The sequence below is a fragment of the Telopea speciosissima genome, chromosome 10 (assembly GCF_018873765.1).
Source record: "Telopea speciosissima isolate NSW1024214 ecotype Mountain lineage chromosome 10, Tspe_v1, whole genome shotgun sequence".
Taxonomy (NCBI): Eukaryota; Viridiplantae; Streptophyta; class Magnoliopsida; order Proteales; family Proteaceae; genus Telopea; species Telopea speciosissima.
Genome location: NC_057925.1, coordinates 30739399 through 30764692, shown reverse-complemented (window position 1 = coordinate 30764692; position 25294 = coordinate 30739399). Strand labels below are relative to the sequence as shown.

General features: G+C 40.1%; 1 protein-coding gene across 3 annotated transcripts in view; it reads left to right on the top strand.

Annotated features, from left to right (window-relative positions):
• The first annotated feature begins 566 nt into the window (after positions 1-566).
• The window catches only part of LOC122641534 (AP-1 complex subunit sigma-2-like), a 46200-nt gene continuing 21472 nt past the window's right edge, over positions 567-25294 (top strand). Inside the window, exons 1-3 of one of the 3 annotated variants that reach the window (XM_043834799.1) lie at positions 567-571; positions 2981-2987; positions 8791-8877. In XM_043834799.1, the coding sequence (XP_043690734.1) occupies positions 2985-2987; positions 8791-8877 (90 nt within the window). In that variant the 5' untranslated portion in view covers positions 567-571; positions 2981-2984. Of the gene's footprint in view, positions 572-2980; positions 2988-7351; positions 7406-7796; positions 7833-8790; positions 8878-25294 lie in introns of those variants that run through there. The other 2 variants (XM_043834798.1, XM_043834797.1) reach the window with 2 other exon arrangements.

The following is a 25294-nucleotide window of genomic DNA, read 5'->3' as shown; positions in this document are numbered from 1 at the left end:
TATTGTGCCTGTGCGCACAGCAGTAGCAGGAGCAAGCCATGGCCTGTGGCTATGTGCCACAAGCAGCTGGCATGGTGGCCTGCCCATGAAAAATAAAAAAAAAGGAAGAAGAAAGAGGAAAAGAAATTAAAAAAAAACCTAATGTTTTATTTGGTTTGTTTTTTATTTTTGTTATAAATTAGACTACATATATGATTGGTATTTTGAAAATATATGCATGATTTGGGGGGTTTTTGGTTATAACAAAAATGCATGTGATATGTTTTTGGCTAGTTACAACTATATGCTCATGCTTTAATTTTGTTATGCATGCATTGGAGTTTGTCCATGATATGTTATTTATGTGGTTTCTTTATTGAAGCATGTCTAATATTTGTGATTTGTTCTTGTGGCCCCTAACAAATTTTGAGGATCTCCCCTGTAGGGTTTTTCATTTTGGGGGTATTTTATTTATGTCAGTGCACCCCCCATTAGTGAGAAATCATTTTTTGTGAGATCCATGGGAGAAAAATGGGAGATAGGGTCTTGCCCCAAATCGTCTCATATTTTTCTCATGTGTATTGGAGATCGCGTAGGGCTACTTTGTTAATGAAAAAACATATGATTCCCCCCATTGCGGTACAGACCTGTTTGACGCTGCCATTAGGGTATCGCTGTCAAACATCCCATCCCATGCACACCTTGTGTTTTATTATTTTTATATCTTCTTGGGATGGATTTGGTACTTTGAGTGATGTGTTTTATTTGGATAGATATGCGTTAAAGTTGGTACCTGGAAGTGATATAAAGTGCAGTGCTCGCCGGTAGTTTGTAGTAGGGATCTTGAATGTAAAGAGCCGATTGTATTTTTAATATTTTATTTTGAGAAGCCATGTAATGGGAACTACTGCACTGCGTATCACAACCAAGTATCAACTCAGCATGTCACTTCAAGTACCAAATTGAGTCTCTTGTGTGAGTCCCTTGCGCACCCAATGTATGACGCATTAAACTGTGCTTAGGAGATTCTTGTTTTCTCCTACATTTATTCGAAATCAATTAAAGTTATACATCCCCAGACCCACACAATATGAGATTTGATTACCAGCTTAGCGAAGTTTTTGGTCTCACCGTGTGGGGAAGGGTACTATTAATTTTAATTAGGGTTTCTTGAACAAATTTATGGATTTATGGATGTATACTAAATGTCCTCCCTTGCACATTGTAGTGGTGGCATCGAAAAGTGTTGTTGCTGACCTTAACCAAGGCAACAAGTTGGATTGCACCAACTATGACATGTGGCACCAAAAGGCCAAGTTCTTGCTTAATGAGCAAGATTACTTAGACCTCCTAACCACTGAGATGGCCCCACCCGAAGTGGGTACTACCGCCTGTCACCGTCAAGAAAAAGAGGCTTATGACAATTGATTTAAGAGAGATCATAGTACATGCTTTCTTATGTTAAGCATGATGCACGATGATCTTATCGGCTAGTATGAGAATTGCGAGACTGCCAAGTCCATGTGGGACCAGGTAAGGCTCAACTGTGGCGGTACATCCACGACCAGACTTAGGTCCATGACCTTGAAGTTTGAGATGTACTGTAAGGACCCCAAGCACACTATGGTTGAACACCTTAGGGTCGTGAAAGATATGATCCAAAAATTGGATGATGTTGGGGTACACCTTACCGATGAGCAGCAAGTACAGGCCGTCATCAAGACGTTGCCTGATTCCTGGGGGCAGATGAAGATAGTTCTAACACATAACGACACTGTCAAGACATTTAATGACATTGTCGCTTATGTGGAACTAGAGGCGGAGCGCCTAGAGGTGACCCAATCACATGCCCTTGTCGCCCAAGCGGGGCAGCATAAGAGATAGAGAAACACTGGGAATCAGGATCAAGCTTAGAAAGCTGCGCCAACTAGGCGTAAGACCACCAAACGCCGATGTGGTAAGCGAGGTGGAAAGAAAGATATCACCAAGGTCAAGTGCTATAACTACCAGAAGATGGGGCACTTTGCTTGTGACTGCATTGAAGCGAAGCAGGTACCATTTCTGCCTCTCTCTCCTTGTATTTTTGTATGTTTACACATTTTGGTTGCCCAAACCCAATCTGATTAGATTGTGAATATAGGTGCAACAAGACACATAGCGCGAGATTGAGGAGGGTTCGTAGATTATAGAAAGATTTTGGATGGTTCCCAAAGTATCTACATGGGGAATGGCACTAGTGAAGCAGTTCGAGGAGTTGGTACCTATCAGCTCATCTTACGTACTGGGCGCATCTTGCTACTTCATGATGTGCTATACGCACCAGAAATCCAGCATAATCTACTTTCCATTACTGCATTATTGACTTTAGGATATTCTTTTATTTTTTATGGTGACTCTTTTGAGATACTATTGGATGGTAGTAGTTTTTGGACATTGTAGGCTTGAGAATGGTTTTATTAAATTAGATTTGATGATTCTTATTATTTCCTCTTCATCTTTTGTAGTTGATTCTAACAGTAATCCTGATTCAATTACTTGGCATGCTAGACTAGGACACATAGATCGAGATAGGATGGGATGGCTAGTTTGAGAAGGCCTTCTTGGCTCACTTGCTAACGTCAACTTATCGACATGTGAGGCCTGTTTAGCAGGTAAGGCCCACCAGAAGCCTTTTGGAAAGGCTAAACGGGTAACCCAGACCCTAGAGCTTGTCCATTCGGACATCTGCTGACCAATGAACATGAAGACACGTCATGGTGCTTCCTATTTTCTCACCTTTATTGATGATTATTCATGATATGGTTATGTGTATCTGATCGCTCACCGTTACGAAGCGCTAGATTGCTTCAAACGTTGTGTAGCAGAGGTTGAGAATCATCAAGACAAGAGGTTAAAAACTCTGTGCACTGACTGAGGACGCGAGTATTTGTCCGATCAATTTAAAGAGATCTATGAGGAAAAAAGAATCACTAGGTAGCTAACTATTCCCCACACTCCACAGTAAAATGGTGTAGCCGAGCGGAGGAATAGGACGCCTTTAGATATGATTAGATCGATGATGGCGCAAGCCAACCTCCCAATATCCTTCTAGGGGGATGCTATGTTAACCACTGCCTACGTCCTTAATCACGTGCTGTCACAGTCAGTTTCCTCCACTCCTTATGAATTGTGGAAAGGCGCAAAGCCCACTTTGGGGCATATGCGACCATGGGGATGTGCAGGATATGTTCATAGTACCCCCCATAAGTTTGAAAAACTTGACCCTAGAGCTAAAAAGAGTATCTTTATAAGATATTCCGATACCTTGAAAGGCTATGTAATGTACGGTGAACATCAAGATGGAGGAATGACAGAGAGTGAGTCCCGCAATGTGGATTTTTTAGAGATCGATTTCCCTAGCATTAGTGATGCTAACAGAGACCTTGATCTTTTGAGATAGAGACTGATGAAAGCATCTCACCTACTCTTTACGAGGGTGAGGAATTAAACACTCATCAAGAGATCGCTAGAGAGGGTGAGAGTGATCATCAGCCCAGTGGGAGTGTGTTACCTGATGAAAGCGCACAACCTGCGGGTCAAGAACCCTCTACATGTAAAAGCGCACATGGACACATTCCTCGACGTCGTTTTGAGATTGAAGGGGACGTTGCCCTTGTTTGTGTCCCAAGGCATAAGAATGAGCCAGCCTCAGTGAGTGAAGCACTCTTTTCTCCAGCTAAAGAAATGTGGCAAGTTGCTATGAAAGATGAGTTGAGTTCTTAAGTAAGAACCAAGTCTGGGAGTTAGTTGATCTTCCACCTGGGCACAAGGCCATCGGGAATAAGTGTGCCCTGAAGGTCAAGCAAAAGGCAGATGGATCAATTGACAAGTATAAGGCACGTCTTGTGGCGAAGGGATATACCCAAAAGGAGGGTACAGACTATGGTGAGATGTTCTCCCTTGTGGTGAGAATGGCCTCAATACGCCTCATTCTAGCCATCGTTGCAAAGTTGGATTTGGAACTCTACCAAATGGACGTTAAAATTGCTTTTCTCAATGGAGAACTAGATGAGAAGATCTTTATGGCTCAGCCTATGGGCTTTGAAAAGAAGGGACATGAGCGCAAAGTATGCCATCTCAGACGTTCCATCTATGGCCTTAAGTAATCGTCCAAGCAGTGGTACATTAGATTTCACCATGCCATTACCACTGCGGGTTTTAACATGATTGAAGAGGACCACTATGTGTATGTTAAACGCTCCAAGCAAGGGTCTCTTATCCTATCATTGTATATTGACGACATCTTGTTGGCTGGGAATGACATTGAAATGATTGTCGCCACTAAAGAGTGGTTGTCCTCTACTTTTGAGACGAAGGACATGGGTGAGGCTAACTTTGTGTTGGGCGTGAAGATTGCGAGGGATCGCACTAGGAGACTTCTTAGTTTGTCTCAAGAGACTTACATAAAGAAAGCCCTAGAGCGGTTCCATATGAGCAACTCGAAACCCATTGACACTCTAATGGATAAGGCATGCACTTTGAGCCTAGACCAATGCCCTAAGAGTGATGAAGAGAGAAATCAAATGTCCAAAATACCCTATGGAGCGACAATAGGCAGTCTGATGTATGCGATGATGTGCATGTATCCAGATATTTGCTTTGCCGATGACATGGTGAGCCTTTACCAGAGTAACCCAGGGCCAGCTTATTGGCAGGCAATAAAGATGATACTTCGATACCTACATGGCACTGTAAACCTCTCGCTCACCTTCACTGGTTCAGACTTGAGATTGAGAGGCTACAGTGTTGCTGATTGGGCTAGTGATAGAGATGAGCGCAAGTCCACTTCGGGGTATGCGTTTGTCCTGGGAGGCGGGGCTGTCACTTGGAGTAGCAAGAAATAGACCTGCATCACCCTGTCCACGATGGAGTTAGAGTTCATCGCATGTTCGATAGTAATACAGGAGGTCGTTTGGCTTAGGAGGTTCTTGTAGAGACTTAGTGCTTCTTTTCACTCAGACGACACTGTGCTTATACACTATGACAGCACGGCAGCACTTGCATTTGCGAAGGACCACAAGTTCCATGGTTGAGCCAAGCACATTGACATACGGTATCACTACATTCGAGACATGGTAACGCAAGGTGAAGTTGTTCTGTAGCATATCTCCACTGGCAATGTGTTGGCTGATCCGTTGACTAACCCTATTGCCAGAGATGTTTTCCTAGTTCACGTTAGGAACTTGGGACTCAGACGGATCTGATATGTATTTACTTTGGGAACACTTTGTTTGTGATGGACATTTATCTGTATTTCTCTTACATTTATTGATGAGCATATATTTGTTTGAGTAATCTTGTGTGTATACATTCATTGTTTGTAAAGATGTCACCAGGCTTAGAATCGACCCACTCACACGAGTGATTCGCCTCGGCGCTGAGGTGTAGCGAGTGAGATGAGCCCATGAGCATGCATGCTCTATCTATGGCGCCTTAGTAAGATCTAAGATGAGACCTTTACTTGGTCCAACTTGGAAGACACCACACTTCCAAGTAGCCTGTTAGAAGCCAGATGTGAGGTTCTAAGTAGAAACCACAAGGGAGACTGCGCTAGAGACTCAGGTTAGACGCTTAGAGTAGCGACTAGACTAAGATCTATATGACGTTTATTTATTGCGAGTGACATGCCCACCCTAGTGGGAGTTACGCCATAGCATGCACATCATACTGCATGTGCTTATATCGATCGATTGTGAGAGTGACCGAATGGATCCCTGCTTTGTTACTGTGTGAGCCACGTGGATTATATTAATCCCACAGTACCCTTATTACTTAGGACGATGTCATGAAAAAGACATCCAATGACGCTACTTTGATGTTCTCCTTATGACCATGGATGACGCGGTCCAGTGGAAAGCGATTGGGAAAGTTGTTGGGGATATTTGGATTGACATGAGGGGCTTAGGAAAAACCATTGGACATTACAATTTTGTTATGTGACTCATTTCCTGGGCGACGTGTCGTATTTGTGATCGACGCAGTCATGGGTACATTACATACCAAGGATTAACACTGCTCATCATGAGGGGTCCAGAGTGTTAGATCCGGTGTAAGTGGATTGTTTGGGGTATTTTGAGACTTTTGAGAGTGATGTACTATGTTGGCTAGATGAAAGTTTGATATAGTACTCCTACCTTGTATCATCTCGTCAGGTCGCACGCCCCATTACCTGTATGAAGGATAACATGGAATGAGAGAAACTTGAACGCATAAATTTATGCATCCTGTGTGGGCGAGTGGGAGATGTAAATCGAGCATTCGGCCTGGGCCCATTGGGACCGCCCACAAGGGGCAGCCCATGTGTAACCCTGTACGTGGAGAGGGCGGTCACTTAAGTGATCAACCCTTCCCCTCTTTCCTTGTCTCTATTAGACTTCTAGTCGAAGTCGGCAAGGGTGGGGTGCCCATAGGGTTTGCCTATAAATAGAAGGCTTAACCCTAGAGATAAGTAATTTAATTTTTAGAGAAGCCGATCTCTCCTTCTCCTTCAAGTTCTGTGTTCTTCTTGAGACTCCATCCTAGCCTAGGGTTTTGTGGTGTGGAGTTCTTCTTCATGGAAAAATCTTTTGAGATTGTTCGTGATCGTGATCTGCTTGTAACTGCAAGCCGCATTCGATCATCCCTTCCGCTGCGATTCCATTCGGTTCAGGTAATATCTAAACCTCTGTGATTAATGGAATGCTCCTATACTAACAACACATATGATGTTTTTTTAGTTTCAAACAAATGTAAACGTGAAGCAAAAGTGTGCATTTTTATGCATTTTTTCTATGGGAAAGAGAACATCACCCAATTACGTAGCACACGCCACCCCTATGCCCGGACACATGGGCACGTGAAATGATTGTCACACCCCTTAGAACCCAAAATGACGAGAAGAGCGGCGGTCATTTTGCACACCAGGGGTGGCTTGTCGACACACTGGGTGGGGTTCTTTCTCTCTTTTTCTATTCATCATTAGAGAGGCATTCGACAAAAGGTGTTTAAAAATTAAAACGCCACAAATTGGGAAATAAGCTTTAAACACGTTTTTGCTGACAGTTGGGAAATGGGAATGCATCCAATTCTGAAGGAAGGCACTTGAAACTCGACGTGGGCTTGTTCCCATGAAGTGCGCAAAGATGTTAGGATATACGTGCCTTATAGAGTGGGAAGTCAAGGGCATAAGTGTCATTTCACATTTAAAACCAGAGGCCGTTTTTTGGTAGAATTGAAAGGCCGTTTGACAGAGAGGGAGGGGGGGGGGGAAACCGGTGTGTAAGAGAGAGAGAGAGAGAGAGAGAGAGAGAGAGAGAGAGAGAACGAGATTAGGGTTCGGCAACCGAAGAGCTCCATTTTTGAGAAAATTTCTCTGCGGAATATTTTCGGGTTAAAAATCGCTTAAATGGTTCGATTTCTTCTCTTCATCTATTCCTTGTTTCCTGGCTTTCTTTCTTGGCCTTATCTCATTATGCATTGTGATGTACATGTAGAATTCTGAATTTTGTATCGATGCATTTTTATTCTTTTTCAATTTGTCTTTGTGTGAATCTGGATATGCTTCAACTGGATAGCAGGTTTCTGTCACGCGATAGACATTTGTATCATCAGTTAGTTTAATCAGTGTTAATGGCATTTATGTAATTCTTCTTCTGTTCATCTTATCTCGATTCACTTAACATTTTAACTCCCAGATCATTCAAAATCCTTCCTCTGTTGATAGGTTATTGATGGTAAAATGTTAGATTCCTGTTGTATGATTGTCTTTCACCATTTGCTAGTAGTAAGGGAAGAAGCATCCAAGGCCACTTCGGATGTACTCCTCCTTTTACCATGTGAGTAGGTTGGTTGAGTCGGTTCTAAGCTCTAGCTATGTAAGCCCAAGTGATTGGACTGTTCCCAACCTCCCTCACTGCCATTGCTTCTGAGTGATCTGCTCCGTTGGAGAATAAATGTTCTCCACCTTCTAAAATGAATTGCAAGTCATGAATGTATTACACTCATCCAGCAGCTTCATGGTTGTCCCTTGGACTGGATGCACCACCACAATTGATAATAAAAGGTGCCGATGGGGATCTGCATTATAAAGGATTGTGGCAGGTCCAAATTATTCCTAAGTCTTACTGATGTGCTTTATAAATTGTCCAGTGAAGGGTAGGTTCTATTTCTGAAAAGAGATTTGATTCCTTAGGGTCCAGATTGAATGACAGGCAGAAGCCACCATAGCATGGGTCAGTTTTTATTATTTTTGCAAAGGTTCTATCTTGGGATATTGATTTTAAAAATTGGATGACATTTTGGTGCGTTTTATGACAGATTATCCCTATTAGAGACCCATGCTATATTTGTTTAGTCCAAGCAAGTCCAAAATATATAATGATGTGTTTCCCTTCAGATTGACGAAAGGGTAATTGTGTTTCCTTGTTCAAAAATGGAATGTGTTGTATGACTTCTGTTGTTGGTAACACTCCCCAAGCTTGTAACAGTTTCTTGGTTTTTGTTTCTAGAACATGTGATAAAGAAATGAGTTCCACTTGAATAGCTTTTCTTCTGCTGATTCGATAGACTTTCCTAAGAAGCCTTCTGTCTAGATGGAATTTTTTTATCAAGAGATTCATTTAGATGAAATAATTTGTTGCTCTATAGAAGAATATCAAAATAAGTATTCATCCAAAAAAAAGAATATCAAAATATGTGATCTTTCGGAATCCAACAGCTCTTTACCTATTTCTTTTGATTGTGTGTAGCTGTATTTCTCTCTTCTAATGTCATTTCCATTTGCATTCGTTTTAGATTCACTTTGTGCTTCTTATCAGTAGACAAGGAAAAGTCAGGTTGACAAAATGGTATTCTCCTTATTCCCAGAAGGAAAGATCTAAGGTAAATTCGGTCTTATTGCCATTGTGGTTGCAAATGCATTTAATTAAGTCATCTGTACTGTTTTGGATCATGACTGGGATGCATTTTAAAGATTCCAATTTCCCAAGAGACCCCTTGGGTTTCCTAAGAGACTACGACTTCCTAATGCCTTTGTTTTGTTAATCAAGACGGTTAAAGTGATCAAATTGTTCACTCTTGTGGAGTCTTGTTCTTACTATTTTTATTTTTTGAATGCACTCGTTCAACTATATGGAAATTTTTCTAGTTACAAAGTTTGTGATGCAGCACAGACTAGATTTATTGATTTCTAAGACTGAACCATAAAAAAAGGTGCTGGGTAATAGACTAATAGAGTAGGGTTGAATAAGTGTTTAGAATGAAAAGATAAAAGAAACAGAAGGACAAAGAAGCACTGTTATGGGACTGACTGTAAACATTACCTGTGAACTGTAATTTTGAAAATAAGAAAGAAAAAAGAAAGGAAGAATCACCTAAAAATTAGGATTTATCAAATCTATAGCAGTAGGCAACAGAGAGAGAGCCGAGCCGAGCCGAGCCGAGCCTGACCTGTAACTAGCTAATCTACTTCAAAATTCAAATCATATCCATTCATTTTCATAAGGGCAGAGTACATTTGTTTATATAGAACTATCAAAATCTGACTCCTATTTTGACTAGAACTTATTTTATCCTAGTACAATTCCAAGCGCTATTTATCTGGCCCCTTATAGACTGAAAAGAGCATAAAACAACTCCAAAACTGACTAGAAATTAAATGCTTGCTACAAATTTAGGAATCCTAATGAAACCCGGACCAAACAGTCTATTAAAATCTCAAACTCTATTCTACTAGGAGAAGACTTAAAATGTGTATACTCCCTTGCAATAACTCTTGGGCTTTGTAATTGTATCCATGACAACCAAAAACATTAAAAACAAAAGCCCATACCATCTAATACCAAAATAGCAACTATTCTTAATGTATGACTGTATTGGATTTGAGAAGTAAAATTTAGTTTTAATAAATCAGACAGTTCCACTTTTCCTCTATGATCTAAAAGGCTTATAACCTGTCACTTTTGTTGGCATTTTCCATTAAATGCCTTGCTTTAGGTGGTTGCTGAAACTAATTTCCTGTATTGCATTTTGCTGTGCTCTTTTTCAATACATTTAAAGTATTTTCTGTGTCTTTGTTCGAGGCTCTGTATCCAATGGATTAAAAATAATGCTACTAGTGCCCTTGGAACCACCTAGCGTGCTTTCTGAATAGAATGGTCTCTTTGCTTCAATAACTACGGGGAAAAGCAAGCTATGAACTCCATCAAGGAGCCCTGGTTTTCTACAACCCAATAACTTCCAATGTCTCTATCTTCTTCTTCTCTATCTCATCAAATGCATTGTTGGCCACTAGTGATGCAGATCCCACAACTGGCCAGAAGAAGAAGAAGAACCAAGGCCCATCGAACCAGCTCCAGATGGACCAGAACTGGACAAGATCAAGCCAGTCCAGCAAGCCGTTTAGAAGGGCCAAGAAGATCCCCCACAATTTTGGCTATACTGGTCCTTGACTAGTCAACTTCACCTGCTGACTATTAGCTTCTAATCCCCTTAGTTGCTGCCTAGTATTTTCTAATTTATATTAGTTTCTAATTTGGTTATCTTTGCATGTTTAGAAGGCTGAGTTATAAAGCCTTTAGAAGTTTCTAATTTCATTCAGTTTCTATTTTCCAAACAGTTGCTAAGTTTTAATTTCTATTTTTGTAACCTAGCCTCAGTCTTTATATAGGCAGCCTTTTGTAAGAGATACACACAGAGTTAATGAATGAAATTTTGAGGCATTCTTGCACTCGGTTATGGCAGTAAAACCCTGTTTCAACAGCTGGGATAGCTGTGGGTGAGAGACCCAGGGCTGAGAAAGCCCATCCGTACCCCTTTTCTCCTATCTTCTTCTCCCTTCTCCTCCTCCCTTCCCTGCTCTATCCCTTTCTGTGCTACTATTTGTAACTGCAACCGAGTACTATCCCTGTGCTTGAGAAGGACCAGAAGACACTCAAGAGGCTGAAGTGCTGTTGCTGATTAGAGGGCAGAGACCCTCATTCCCACACCTGCGGCTCCACTTGTTTCTATTCTTCTGCTGCTGCAATCAAGGACTGGGGATCTCATCATCTACTCCTCCATTGGCAGTGAAATTTGGAGGACTGAATCAGACCTACAAGAGGCCCCTTCGATCCCTGGTTTAGTGTCCTAATCCTCACTGGTTTGGGAGACCTGCCCTGACCTCCTAATTTTGAATCAAGTTCATATCTCAACAACCAACCATCACAACAGGCTGAAATTTGGAGCACTAGACCCCCTTATCATACCCTCCACTCGATCCTAATTGGGATCCAATCCCACTGCTAGTTTGCAAGTTATAGTCTTCTTTCTTTCTATTTTCAAGCTTACTTTCTAATTCTGTGACCTGCTCATGTACTTCTGGCCATCTAAATTGGCAAAGATTTGGAGGCTTACCTGTGCTAGCCAATACCTGCACTTGACCTCAATACCAGCCTCTTTTCTTGGCCGTAATTTGAGTTCCAGTTTGTGCCCTAAATCTGATTTCGGCCTTAGTTTATTCCTTGAGGATACAATGGGAAGCATGGGCCTATTGCTTTCCTTGATTGGGTGAATGCTTTGGATGATTACTTCAATTGGTTTCAATTGATGGAAATACGTAAGATGCAGCTGACACACACAGCTCACTGGAGGAGCTAGAGAATGTTGGTGTACTCATGAGGTAAGACTTATACGTCAACGGCTGGAACCTACTATGTGGGAAGGCATGAAAAGAGTTCTTATGGAGAAATATCTTCCCTCTCTCTTCTTATTTCAATGCTTGCACGATCAGCTCAACACCCTACGCCAAGGTACTATGACTGTTGAAGAGTACATTGATAAATTTAATGAATTACTTTCCTGTACTGGTGTTAACGAAGATGATGAACATCTCTTATCCCATTTCAAATTGGGACTGACATAAGAGATAAGATGGGAGTAGTAACAGTGAATACCTTGAATGATTGTGTTCAAAAGGCTATGGAGGCCGAAGACTTGATTAAGGCAGCCCCCACGGCGATTCAATAATTCATCCGGAGATGTGAGGAAGACTTTCACCCCTAACCGACCTAGTGGTGCCCCTACCCAAGCTCCACAAGTTACACCGGATAAGGGCAAGGCCCCTATGGACGTGGCGAGCACACGATGTTATCATTGTAATAAGATTGGTCATTATGCTAGATTCTGCCCACACCGAGGCAAAGCCAATTCTATCATTACTGCCATTGAATCCAACCAGGAGATGCTTGTTTGTGACCCACAGTTGGGTGATGAGTGGGCTGTTAATGCTGCCACTGAGGGTGCGGACTTGGATGACAACTTAGAGGATGATTTTGATAAGAATGTATATGAGGTAAATGTAGTTTCAAGAATTCTGGCTGCTGAATCTAAAGAGGAGGACTGGAGGCAACATAGTATCTTTTATACTCTGATGAACAGCGAAATGTCTCAGGCACAAGTGGTAGTAGATAGTGGGAGTTGTGTGAATGTGGTCTATCAAGCATTCGTCATTGACAGGCAGCTCAAGCTTGAACCACACCTACAACCTTACAAAGTTTCGCTACTAAACAAAAACACTTTGGAGGTCAACAAAAGGTGTTTTGTCCCACTTCAGATTTCAGGCTATGAGGAGGATATGTTGTGTGACATAATCCCCATGATTTTGACTGATGTGTTACTAGGGAGGCCATGGATTTATGATAACAATTTCTTGGTGGGAGGTACCAAGAACCAATATTTCTTTGATTTCAAGGGAAAATCATTGGTACTCAATCCACTCCACGCACCAGCCGTGAAACCAAAATTGAAGGCTGCTTGGGCCAAATGCCAACAACTGTTGAAGCCTATTCTTGAGAAGCAACCAGCAAACGAGGAATTTAAACACTTTCAACAACATGCAAGTGCAACCACGAGTAAAGGGCAGCATTTTGCAAAGCCATTACTAGTATTATCTCACACAAAGTTCTTGGCAGCTAGTAATGAATCAGATGTAGCACCTTTACAAAAAGAGTTCGAGTCTGAATAAAAAAATGGTTGCTGCCACATATGTGGATGACCCCCATGGATACATCTGAAGATATTGAAGTTCAACATGTGGAATTTGTTATTCAACCAAAGTACTCTGAAGAATGAACTCCAAATCTTTTGGATTACATTCGTATCTCCAAAGCAATACCTGAATTTTACTATGGACTGAAGACAGATGAGCACAACACGATGATCAGACCTAATGTGTGCTTAAGAAGATCTTAAAATGACAGGATTGCTAAAGCTCCAAAGAAGGACAAGACTTGAAGGAAGAATGAAAAGAATACAAAATCAAGCCATTGAAGACCCAGGACTTGAAGGTCATACCTATTAGAGAATTCAAGCAACAAACACTCGAAGAAAAGGATACTTGAAGACTCCTTGAAGGCGATCATGTGCACTAAGTGACACATTGCATGATTGTAATTACATATACATAATGGAAAAACCATATGCATCATGTAGAGATCGTAGGAGGTTTTTATAGAACCTATTTTGACATTAGTATAGGTTGGAAAGGCATTGGAACGAGTCCCCAAAAGTCAGAGTGTCAAAAATCAGTTAAGACAGTCATCCGGTTGATCCTTCGGTCGGCCGGATCTCAGGGCATTTTCGATCGGGACTGGCAGTATCTTTGTTGGAACGTACCCCAAAAGTTTGTCCGGTCGACCCTGTGGGATAACCTAGAGGGGGCGGGGGGGGGGTGAATAGGTTATCACTAGTAATTCACCCAAAAAAAAAAGGTTATCACTAGTGAAATATGAGTCTTTTTAAAATTTTTTTCGATTCGATTTAAATTTAAACAAAGAAATAGAGATAAATGCTTAAAAAAGGATGACACAAGATTTTATAGTGGTTCGACCAACGCAGCCTACATCCACTCCTCTCAACTTTGAGAGAATTTCACTAGTCTCTTTCTTTTAATACAATAGGTGGGAGGAATACCTTTACAATCTTTTTACCAGGATAAGAGGATCCTAATCTTTTAAGGAATCCCTTGCACACCTAAGTCCAGTCTAGGCTAATGCAAGAACACCTTGCTCATCTAGAGTTACCTAACTCAAAAGTAGGAACAAAATACAATTAAAATAAGTTAAGAATTACCTAGGCAAGGAGTGTGACATGAACTCTTTGTAAGTGTTGAATGATATGGAAATGAATGCACGTGAGCTTGACCTTCTTTAGGACATGAATGAAGTCAATCTTGAATGGCCTTGATAAGTTCTTAACTTCAACACGATAGAGCTTTGAATGACTTTTCACCTCTCAATAAAGTTGTCTTTTGGACTGTAGTGAATGGTGAAAAGGTCTGACACATTCAATATGTATAGAGCTCAATTAATGCTCTAAAAACATATGCAGAAATAGCTTTAACGGATGTATTTTTGGCCATCCGGTCGACCTGAAGACCTTATCGGTCGACCGGGCAATATAGCCGTTGAGGCATGAGCTGGACCATCTAGTCGATGTCCGGTCGACCGATGGATCGACCGACACAATCCGGTCGACCGGGCAAACCTACGAGTACGTTTTGGCAGGCTTCTACTAGTCCCTGTAAAAAATGGCCCTGTGATCTGGTCGACCAGAGGATCGGCTGGCAGACTGTCCTACCTATTTTTCGATAGTCTGACCATTGGGGTTTCGTTCTAATTATTTACCAACCTATACTAAGGTTAAGAGAGGTTCTATAAAAACTTCTTAAGGTCTCTACATAATGCATATGATCTTGCATTAAGCATATGCAATTACAAGTATGCAATGTGTTAAATCTATGTGCACACGATTATCTTCTTGGAGATTTTCAAGTTGCCTTTTTGCTTCATGGATTCTTGTCTTGAGTTCAAAAGTATATCTCTCAAGTCTTTGGTTCTTCAATGCCTTGACTTTGTATTTGTTTCAGTCTTCCTTCAAGTCTTGTCCTTGATTTTGTATTCTTTTCATTTGTCCTTCTTTGGAGCTTTAGTAATCCTGTCATCATAGGTTCTTCTTAAGCACACATTAGCTTATATCAATGTGTTTGTCGAAAAGCTCCCCCTGCATCAGAGAATCTTATGCCAAATAATTCTTAGATAAAGTCCATAAAATCCACATGCATTCCCCTTAAGGGTATGCAAAACAGTTAAATTTTAAAACAAAATATCTAAATAGAGCATAAGTAGCAGTTTTTAGAGGCTCAAACCCAATATACAAAATATATATAGTTTTTAAAATAAACAAGTCTAAAAACATAAATAAAGCATCTATGGAGCTGCAAGAGGTGGAGGAGGATCAGTCAGTCCCAAGTGCTGAGTGAGGTTATGAAGCTGAGCCATAATCGCCTGGTTGTCAGTATGAAGTGTAGCAAAATGATCATCAAAACCCTGGAGGCGAATGTCAAGCTGCAGCTGGAAGGCAAAAAACCCGGTCCTAGTCACAAAGTCACCGTCATCGTCCTAGTCATCACTGTCTTCCTCATTATCAAAGAGAGCTTTAGTGGCTTGCTTTCGCCTTGCTTGGCGAGGAGAAGGATAAGATGTATCGAAAGAAGGAATGCCATCAGAAGGGTCAACCTCAAAATATTGAAAGATTTGAGTCAAGATGCGACTATAAGGAAGTTCTACCTCGGAATTTTGTTTGGCAGCAAACTCTATTGTCATCATGATATCTAAGGAAGGTTTACTTGATGAGTGTTGATGATGCACTAAATAAGTAAAGCTTGAAAAGGAGTTATTTCATCCCTATGCCCAGCCTTGGGTAAGACATTGTAGTTAATGATGATATTGATAGTCCTAGGAATATCATGTAGATGGATGGCAATGAGGCCCTTAGTTTCACCCACAAAATTTTGAAGATTGATCTATACACGGTGTCAATATTCATGAAATCTTCAACACTAGTTTTGGTATGGAGATATTTCCTTTCAGTAAGGTCATTGATTCCAAGAATTTCTCCTAGTTTAGAAGCATTGAAAGAAATGGGTTTCCCTTTGACATAGGATGTGATGGTTTAATCATCATCCATACCCTCAACCCTAAGGTTGCAATAGAAATATTGGACAAGTCTAGAAAATGCAGGGGCACTATGATACAAAATAGCATCCCAACTCAAAAGCTCAAAGAAAGTATTGATTTCAAAGCTAAAAAGGTTGTTTAGTTGGGAAATGCTTACATGCCTTTCTTTGATAATCTTCTTCTTTCGGTAGACCGCGCAAAAGATTGATGCTTCCTTAAAGAGGAAGAGGTCTCCATCATAAGAAGTGCTTTTGGAAGCAAGCGTTTTCTTCCTTTTCTTTGATGCATCTTGCTTGGGGGCCATTTGAGAGGTTAGGGTTTTGAAAGAAGAGATTTGAATGGTAAAAAGTGTGAAATGAGAGTAAATCTTGTGAGATAGGAATGGAAGATGAGATTTGAACTCTAATAAGACCAAAATCCAAGATATTTGGGCAAGGGTTTACCCTAGAAAAGAGAGAGGTTTTTGGAGAGGATACAAAGATTTTGGAGTGAAAAACAAATGAGGGAAATAACCCACAGATTTGGTTTAAAAAGTAATTTTCCGCCATCCGGTCGACCGGTAGACTTAAAATTTTGATAAGTCTAGCCGATTTGGGGTCAATTTTGCTTTCTATTTCAAGATTCTCAGAGTGACTGATCACTCGAATGGATTACAAATGCCTAACTCTCGTCGAAGGGCGCAAAATCTTTCTTCAAGCGGTGGTTTATTGAAGATGTCTGTGAGTTGCTTAGTAGTGTCGATGTGTTCAAGGACAATTTCACCCTTCTGCAGTGTCATGAAGAAATGGTGACTATTTTGTCTATATGCTTGGTTAGAGAGTGAAGAATTGGACTTTTACTAAGATTGATAGCACTAGTAAAAATTTTGAAGTGTTGAATGTCACCCCATAGTCAGTAAGAGTTTGTCGCATCCAGAGAATTTGAGCACAACACCTACCAACTGCAATATACTCAGCTTCGGTAGTAGAGGGTGCGACACAGTTCTGTTTCTTACTGAACCAAGACACTAGACATGACCCAAGAAAGTGACATGTTCTACTAGTGCTCTTGCGATCAATGTGACAACCATCAAAACCAGCATCAGAAAAACTAAGCAAATCAAAATTATTGTGCATAGGGTACCATAGTCCTACATTAATAGTGCCTTCTAAATATTAAAAAATGTGTTTTAACAACATGATGCAGAATGATCACCAAATAGGGCTTATTTCTTTAGAAATAGGCCTAGGGTTGGGTTATATCCAGTTGGGCCTTTGTTCCCAAGGGTTTTTTATGTAATAGGCCACTTTAATGAGCCTAAACTAGGGGTACTTAGGTTGCATACGGGATTAGCCCAATACTTAGTTATTTTTATGTTTTTAAATTGAATCGGTTTAGATTTGGTTGCATCCAATTGGTTCAATGGGTCTAATTTAAGTGAAGTGTTCCTATTAGTTAATAGGTTCTTTTATCCTATTGGCTAATATGGAATCTTCTTTTAATTAGTTGTTTTTAAGTTAGTAGGGGTAGTTAGGATATTTTAGTATTTTAAATTAGTAATTTGAATTTGATTAGATCCCTTCCACGATTTAAGTGAAGAGGAGATTAGATTGTATTAGGATTTGGCTTAGGCCTTTAATTATAAATAAAGGAATCGTGGGAGGCTCCCCCAGAACAGATTTGAATTTAAAAAAAGAGATTTTCGTGGCTACTTGCTGCTCCTTGCTCTCCAAGAGTGTGTGCATCCTTGTGGGCTTATCAAGGTGGAAGGGTGGGTGGAATCCTGCGATTCCTTATGCCGTGACGGCTGGGAGGATCCCTATTTCGAAGGTGGTTTCATCCTTCAACAATCCAAGCTGCTGCTGGAGTCCAGTGTAAGTTTGGGTTTTAATTTTCTGTTTTATCCTTTCTTTCCTTCCCCAATCGATCCCCTTTCTTTTCTGTCCTATTTCTCATAAACCCTAGACTGCTACATTCTGCCCAGATCTGAATCTCAGTTCTGTCCAGATCTGCTTACCTATTAGAAGCCATCCAAATTCTGACCACAACCTCCCCTCAACACCATCCCTACTCGACCCAAGTTGCTGCCCCTTCCCATCACTCCCAACCCTAATTTCTGTAAAAAGTTCCAGTAGCCATTAAACCCTAAAATTACAGATCTCCCACTTCGGACCATCAAAACAGGCCCATATTAGGATCGAAGCTCCCTCCCACAGTGCCCTAAACTCGATCCCAAGCCTAGCCCTAAACCCCTATTAAAAACCCTAGTTTTGGCTATTTTCCTTAGTTTTAGAACCCAAAACCCTAACCCTAATTTCTGCAGGAAATTAAAACTGATTCAAATTCAGATATTTTTATACCGTAATGACCCTCTAAACCTGCAGATTAAAACCCTATAAACCCCATTCCCAAATTCCCATCATAAACCCTAATTTTGCCCTAAAACAGCCCCAAATCAGCCCTAAACAGCAGGCTTGACCAAAGCTTGATTCCAATTGGCTCCTAGTAGGATTATCACCTATTCTAGGACTACATTAACTTGGTATCAGAGCCATGGCTGAACATGGCAATCCAGTGCTGCCACAACCACTCGACCCTATGGCAGTAATAGTAGAGATGTTTCAGAAATTTACTGCTGACCAGAAGGCGTTGTTTGAAGACTTTAGAGCTACACAGAGGACTATCACTGCAAGGTTGCACCTGATTGAGCAATGGTAGGTTACTCCTCCTTGGGGCATCAACATTCCCCTAGATGAGGACAGATATCAGGTCCAGTCCCAAGTTCACCAACCTCATAGAAGGCATAAGGAAGACAGGGATAGGCACAAGGATTACAAAGAAGACATGTATAGAGAATACAAATTTACATTGCCAAAGGAAATTGAGAGAGAACAAGTTGAAGATAAAGCTGAAGTGGCAGTGAATTGTGATGAAAAGAGAGAGACAACACCTATAGCTTCAAAGATGGACAGTCGACATGTAGAAGACCCTACTGAAGTGATCAATGACGAAGAAATCAAAGAAGCCAAAATGGAAACAGCAGAAGATGAAGAGGTGGTTGAGAACACTCCACAGGAAGGCAATGACCTTCAAGATGTTGTTCTTGAAGAGGTGAAGCTTGTGTCTCATGCATTAGATGCGAAGGTTGCTAACGCTGAAGGCTCTATGGACGAAACATTGACAGTTGCTGTTGCTTCAGAAAGCGAACACATAGAGTTTGTTCTGCCACCATGGTTCTTCGAAGAGAAAGCTCCACGCCTTGGAGATTTTATCCCCAATGTTCCTGCTTCACCGGAATTCTATTTGGGGATGGTCAAAGCTGCTGGTCACCTGTTGATTCCCCCTCATCACTATAAAATTCGAGGACGAGTTTTTTCAAGTTGGGGAGAGTTGATGCAAAATGATCACCAAATAGGGCTTATTTCTTTAGAAATAGGCCTAGGGTTGGGTTATATCCATGTTGGGCCTTTGTTCTCAAGGGTTTTTTATGTAATAGGCCACTTTAATGAGCCTAAACTAGAGGTACTTTGGTTGCATACGGGATTAGCCCAATACTTAGTTATTTTTATGTTTTTAGATTGAACCGGTTTAGATTTGGTTGCATCCAATTGGTTCAATGGGTCTAATTTAAGTGAAATGTTCCTATTGGTTAATAGGTTCTTTTATCCTATTGGCTAATATGGAATCTTCTTTTAATTAGTTGTTTTTAAGTTAGATTCTTTTATTTTAAGTTAGTAGAGGCAGTTAGGACATTTTAGTATTTTAAATTAGTAATTTGAATTTGATTAGATCCCTTCCACGATTTAAGTGAGGAGGAGATTAAATTGTATTAGGATTTGGCTTAGGCCTTTAATTATAAATAAAGGAATCGTGGGAGGCTCCCCCAGAATAGATTTGAATTTAAAAAAAGAGATTTTCGTGGCTGCTTGCTGCTCCTTGCTCTCCAAGAGTGTGTGCATCCTTATGGGCTTATCAAGGTGGAAGGGTGGGTGGAATCCTGCGACTTCTTACGCCGTGACGGCTGGGAGGATCCCTATTTCGAAGGTGGTTTCATCCTTCAACAATCCAGGCTGCTGCCGGAGGAATCCAGTGTAAGTTTGGGTTTTAATTTTCTGTTTTATCCTTTCTTTCCTTCCCCAATTGATCCCTTTTCTTTTCTGTCCTATTTCTCGTAAACCCTAGACTGCTACATTCTGCCCAGATCTGAAACTCAGTTCTGTCCAGATCTGCTTACCGATCAGAAGCCATCCAAATTCTGACCATAGCCTCCTCTCAACACCATCCCTACTCGACCCAAGTTGCTGCCCCTTCCCATCACTTCAACCCTAATTTCTGTAAAAAGTTCCATTAGCCATTAAACCCTAAAATTACAAATCTCCCACTTCGGACCATCAAAACAGGCCCATATTAGGATCGAACCTCCCTCCCACAGTGCCCTAAACTCGATCCCAAGCCTAGCCCTAAACCCCCATTAAAAACCCTAGTTTTGGCTATTTTCCTTAGTTTTAGAACCCAAAACCCTAACCCTAATTTCTGCAGGAAATTAAAACTGATTCAAATTCAGATATTTTTATACCATAATGACCCTCTAAACCTGCAGATTAAAACCCTATAAACCCCATTCCCAAATTCCCATCCTAAACCCTAATTTTGCCCTAAAACAGCCCCAAATCAGCCCTAAACAGCAGGCTTGACCAAAGCTTGATTCCAATTGGCTCCTAGTAGGATTATCATCTATTCTAGGACTACATTGCAACATTAAAGTGAGATTGCATAGGACTAGCTTTGAATCTTGCACAAGCACAGATAATGAACATAATGTCAGGTCTGCTTGTAGTAGATACAATAGATTTCCAATCATACCCCGATAGCGAGTAGATCCAAAGGAGTTCCAAGTTCCTCTTTTGAAAGACTAAGTGAGGTGCTTATAGGGTGCTTAAGGATTTTTGGGAATTTATATCGAATTTCTTCAACAATTCCTTGATATACTTAGATTGATTTTAAAAATCCCAGTTTCAATTTGCTTTATTTGGAGTCCTAGGAAGAAATTTAATTCACCCATCAAACTCATCTCAAACTCATTTTTCATAAAATTGCTAAATTCATGGCACAGAGATTCATCTGTAGCACCGAAAATAATATCATCTACTTAAATTTGAACAATAATCAATTCTTTACCTTTGTGCTTCACAAATAGAGTAGTATCTACTTCACCGATGATAAAATTGTTTTCAATCAAAAATTTGCTCAATCTCTCATACCAAGCTCTAGAAGCTTTTTTGAGTCCGTATAGTGCTTTTTTGAGTCTGAACACACGAGAGGGGAATAATGGATTTTCAAAGCCAGGGGTTGAGCTACAAAAACTTCTTCCGCAATAAAACCATTTAACAAAGCACTCTTAACATCCATTTGATATAGCTTAAAATTCTTATGACAAGCAAAGGCTAGGAGCATTTTTATGGCTTCTAATCAAGCAACAGGGGCATACGTCTCGTCAAAGTCAATTCCCTCTTACTGATTATAGCTTTGGGCAACTAATCTTGCCTTGTTTCTAACAACAGGTCCATTTTCATCAAGCTTATTTTAGAAAACCACTTAGTATCAATGATGGATTTATTCTTGGATTTTGGCACAAGCTCCCATAGATCGTTTCTTTCGAATTGATGCAGTTTTTCTTGCATGGCCATAATCCAATCATTATCAGACAATACCTCTTTGGTACTCTTAGTCTTAGGTTCAATCAAGATAAGAATGCAACATAATTACAAGTATTTTGAATTCTGGATCTTGTTTGAACACCTGTCTCAAAGTCTCTAATGACTTGTTTTAAAGGGTGGTCTCTTACTAGTCTGACTTCCTTAGGTAGTTCGATTGACTCTTCCTTAGATGATTCTTTGATAGGATTATCATTCTCTTCTAAGGAGGTGGTCTCAACTCTTTTCATGATTTCGGATATAACATCCTCATCATCATTAACCAATGGTTTGTATTTTTCCTTGGGAGGAGATACATTAAACTTTATATTCATAGATTCCTCCACAACTAAGGTCCTTTTATTAAATACTCTATAAGCACGACTATTGCTAGAGTATTCAAGAAAAATACCTTCATCAGATTTTTCATCAAACTTTCCTTTGGAATCTTTAGTGTTTAGAATGGAGCATTTACACTTAAAAATCTGAAAATAGTCAATTGTTGGTTTCTTTTCAAAATACAATTCATAAGGTGTTTTTGATAAAATTTTTCTAATCAAAACACAATTCAAAACATAGCAAGTTGTATTTACAGCTTCAGTCCAAAAATATTTTGGTAACAAATATTCACTAAGCATGGTTTGGGCAGTCTCTTGAAGAGATCTATTTTTCCTCTCTATAACCCCATTAGATTGAGGAGTTTGAGGAGCTGAGAAATTGGGCGTGATACGTTCATCGTCACAGAATTTTCCAAATTGGTTAGAGTTGTCAAACTCTCCATCATGATCGCTTCTTATGGTGGTTACTAAATAACCCTTTTGTTTTTGAATTTTCTTGCACAAAGTCATAAATTCATCAAATGCATCATTTTTATCTCTAAGAAACATAGTCCATGTATATCTAGAAAAGTCATCAACAATAACAAAGGTACATGTTTTACCACTTAGACTTGGAGTAGATATAAGACCAAAAAGTTCTAAATGAAGCAATTCAAGAGGTCTATTTGTAGATACAATATTTTTGGATTTATGAGACTCTTGTTTGTTTACATTTTTAACATGCATCACAAAAATAGTTCTTATCAAATTTCAATCTTGGTAAGTTTCGAACTAAATCTTTAGATACTATAGATTCAATCAATTTAACATTTATATGACCAAGCTTTCTATGCCATATATTTGATTCATCACATGAAACTAAGCATGTGTTGCTAGAGCTAAATTCATCAATAACACAAGTGTATATACTATTGCTTCTAGATCTTTTCAACACTACTTTATCATTTGCATCCACAACTAAACAATGAGATACATCGAAATTTACCTTGTAACCAACACTACAGAGTTGACTTACACTAAGTAGATTGTAAGCAAGTTTATTAACAAGGCAAACATTTGAGGTAGTGGTACCTCCAATATCGATGTTTCTGATGGCAACTATCTTCCCTTTACTGTTGTCTCCAAATGTTACCCAACCTCCATCATACTTTCTCATTTTTGTAAAGAGTTTTGCATTTGTTGTCATATACTTTGAGCAGACACTATCAATATACCATTCAATTTGACTTTGCTCTTCAAGAATACCTACAATACAGAGTTTCAAACATACATTGGTCCCCATAATCTCATGGGTCCGTCGTTGTTAGGATCAAAGGTTCCTTTAGGCATCCAAACCTTCTTATAATTATAGTTCTTTTTTGGAACATAAGTCTTAAGTCGTTGATATTTTGGATCACAGATGTTAAATTGAGAGGGTGCCCTTTCTTGTCTTTGTGATCTTTGACGATCAAAAGATTTTTGAGGTCTTCTACCTCTTTGGGATCTTTGAGGTATGTTAGGCCTATAAGAGTCATATTGCCTAGGATGATATGTCATATATGATCTATGTGCTTGTTGAGGTCTAAAATGTCATCATATATGGAGTTTGAGATAGGTTATATTACCTCTTACCTTTGATTGTTTCTTCCTTTATTTCTTGAAAGAGGTTCATGAAAGGTTGACGTTTGACCGTGGTTGGTTCTCTCGTCTTCTTGATATACCATTTTTTCTTTTCCTTCGGCGTGATATGGATTTTCTCATTGTAGCTATTAGTAACAGAGAAATAAAAGAAGAAGAAGAGGAAGAAGAGAAAGAAGAGAGTAGGGGAGGAGCTGAACTCTTGATAATGAGAGTCTAGAAAATATCTCATATATGGGATTCTATACAGTGGCATAAAGGGAAAACATAAGAAAGAAGAGAGGGAACCATTCTCGGTATTAGCACCAGATTCCCTGACGCTAATCCCGAGAAGGGCATTGCCCCCTTGTGCTGGAACATATATATCAATCATACCTATCTTGTTACAAATGTAGTCAACCCTCTCACTCACTAGAGACTTAGTAAAAATATCAGCAAGTTGTTCTCTAGCCTTGACATACTTTTAGAGATTACGCCCTATTGGAGTTTTTCTCTGATAAAATGATAATCCACCTCAATATGTTTAGTTCTCTCATGGAATACAGGGTTTGAGGCAATATGTATTGCTGCCTGGTTGTCACACCATAATTGCATTGGTGTAGAATTCTCAAGCCCAAGTTCAGTTAACAACATCTTCAACTAAACCAGTTCACAAGTGGCATATGCCATGGTTTGATATTCTGACTCTGCACTTGATCTAGCTACTACACTTTGTTTCTTACTCTTCCATGTGACAAGGTTACCTCCAACAAATATACAGTAACCTGTAGTCGATCTTCGATCAATCTGTAATCCGGCCTAATCTGCATCAGAAAATCCCTCAAGTCGTGTATGTCCATGATCAGTATCATAGTTGTCATGGCGTCGCCATGGCGCCGCCATGGCGTCGCCATGGCGTCCTGGCGCTGGGAGAGGTGGCATATCGAGCTACGCCATGGTGGATGTAAATATATCGTTCGATATGGCTTCCATGGCGACGCCATGGCGTCGCCATGGACGCCATACCACGATATGTTGGCATATCGGTCGATATTTTGACAGGTTAATCTATATTTTCAATTTTTCATACTTTCATATACACTAATGGATATTAGTTACACTTTCATGAATTAAACCATAGTGGCATAGTATACTAGTAGTAGTGTAGTACACTTTCATGTTGATTTTTGATGTTATAGGACATATATTATAGCATACTAAATGACATTAAAAATACAGAAAATAAAAAATTAAACATGGTCGACATGCTCGCCATGGCAACGCCATGGCGGGCGACATGTCGATATATCGACGTGACACCCTTCCACCGACTTGGATCGCCGTGACGCCGTGACAACTATGATCAGTATACACTAACCCACGTCCTGGAGCCTTCTTGAGATACCTCAAAATCCGAATGACAACATCCTAATGAGGAGTCCTAGGAGACGACATGAATTGACTTACAACACTAATCGGAAACGAGATATCAGGTCGAATGAATGTCAAGTAATTCAGTTTTCCAACCAACCTTCTGTATCTTTCTGGATCATTAAGAGCATCTCCCTCATCTGCAACAAGTTTGACATTTGGATCCATTAGATTATCAAGAGGTTTGCATCCTAGCATCCTAGTCTCAGTAAGCAAATCAAGGGTATACTTCCGCTGTGAGAGAGATATTCCCTTCCTAGATTGAGCC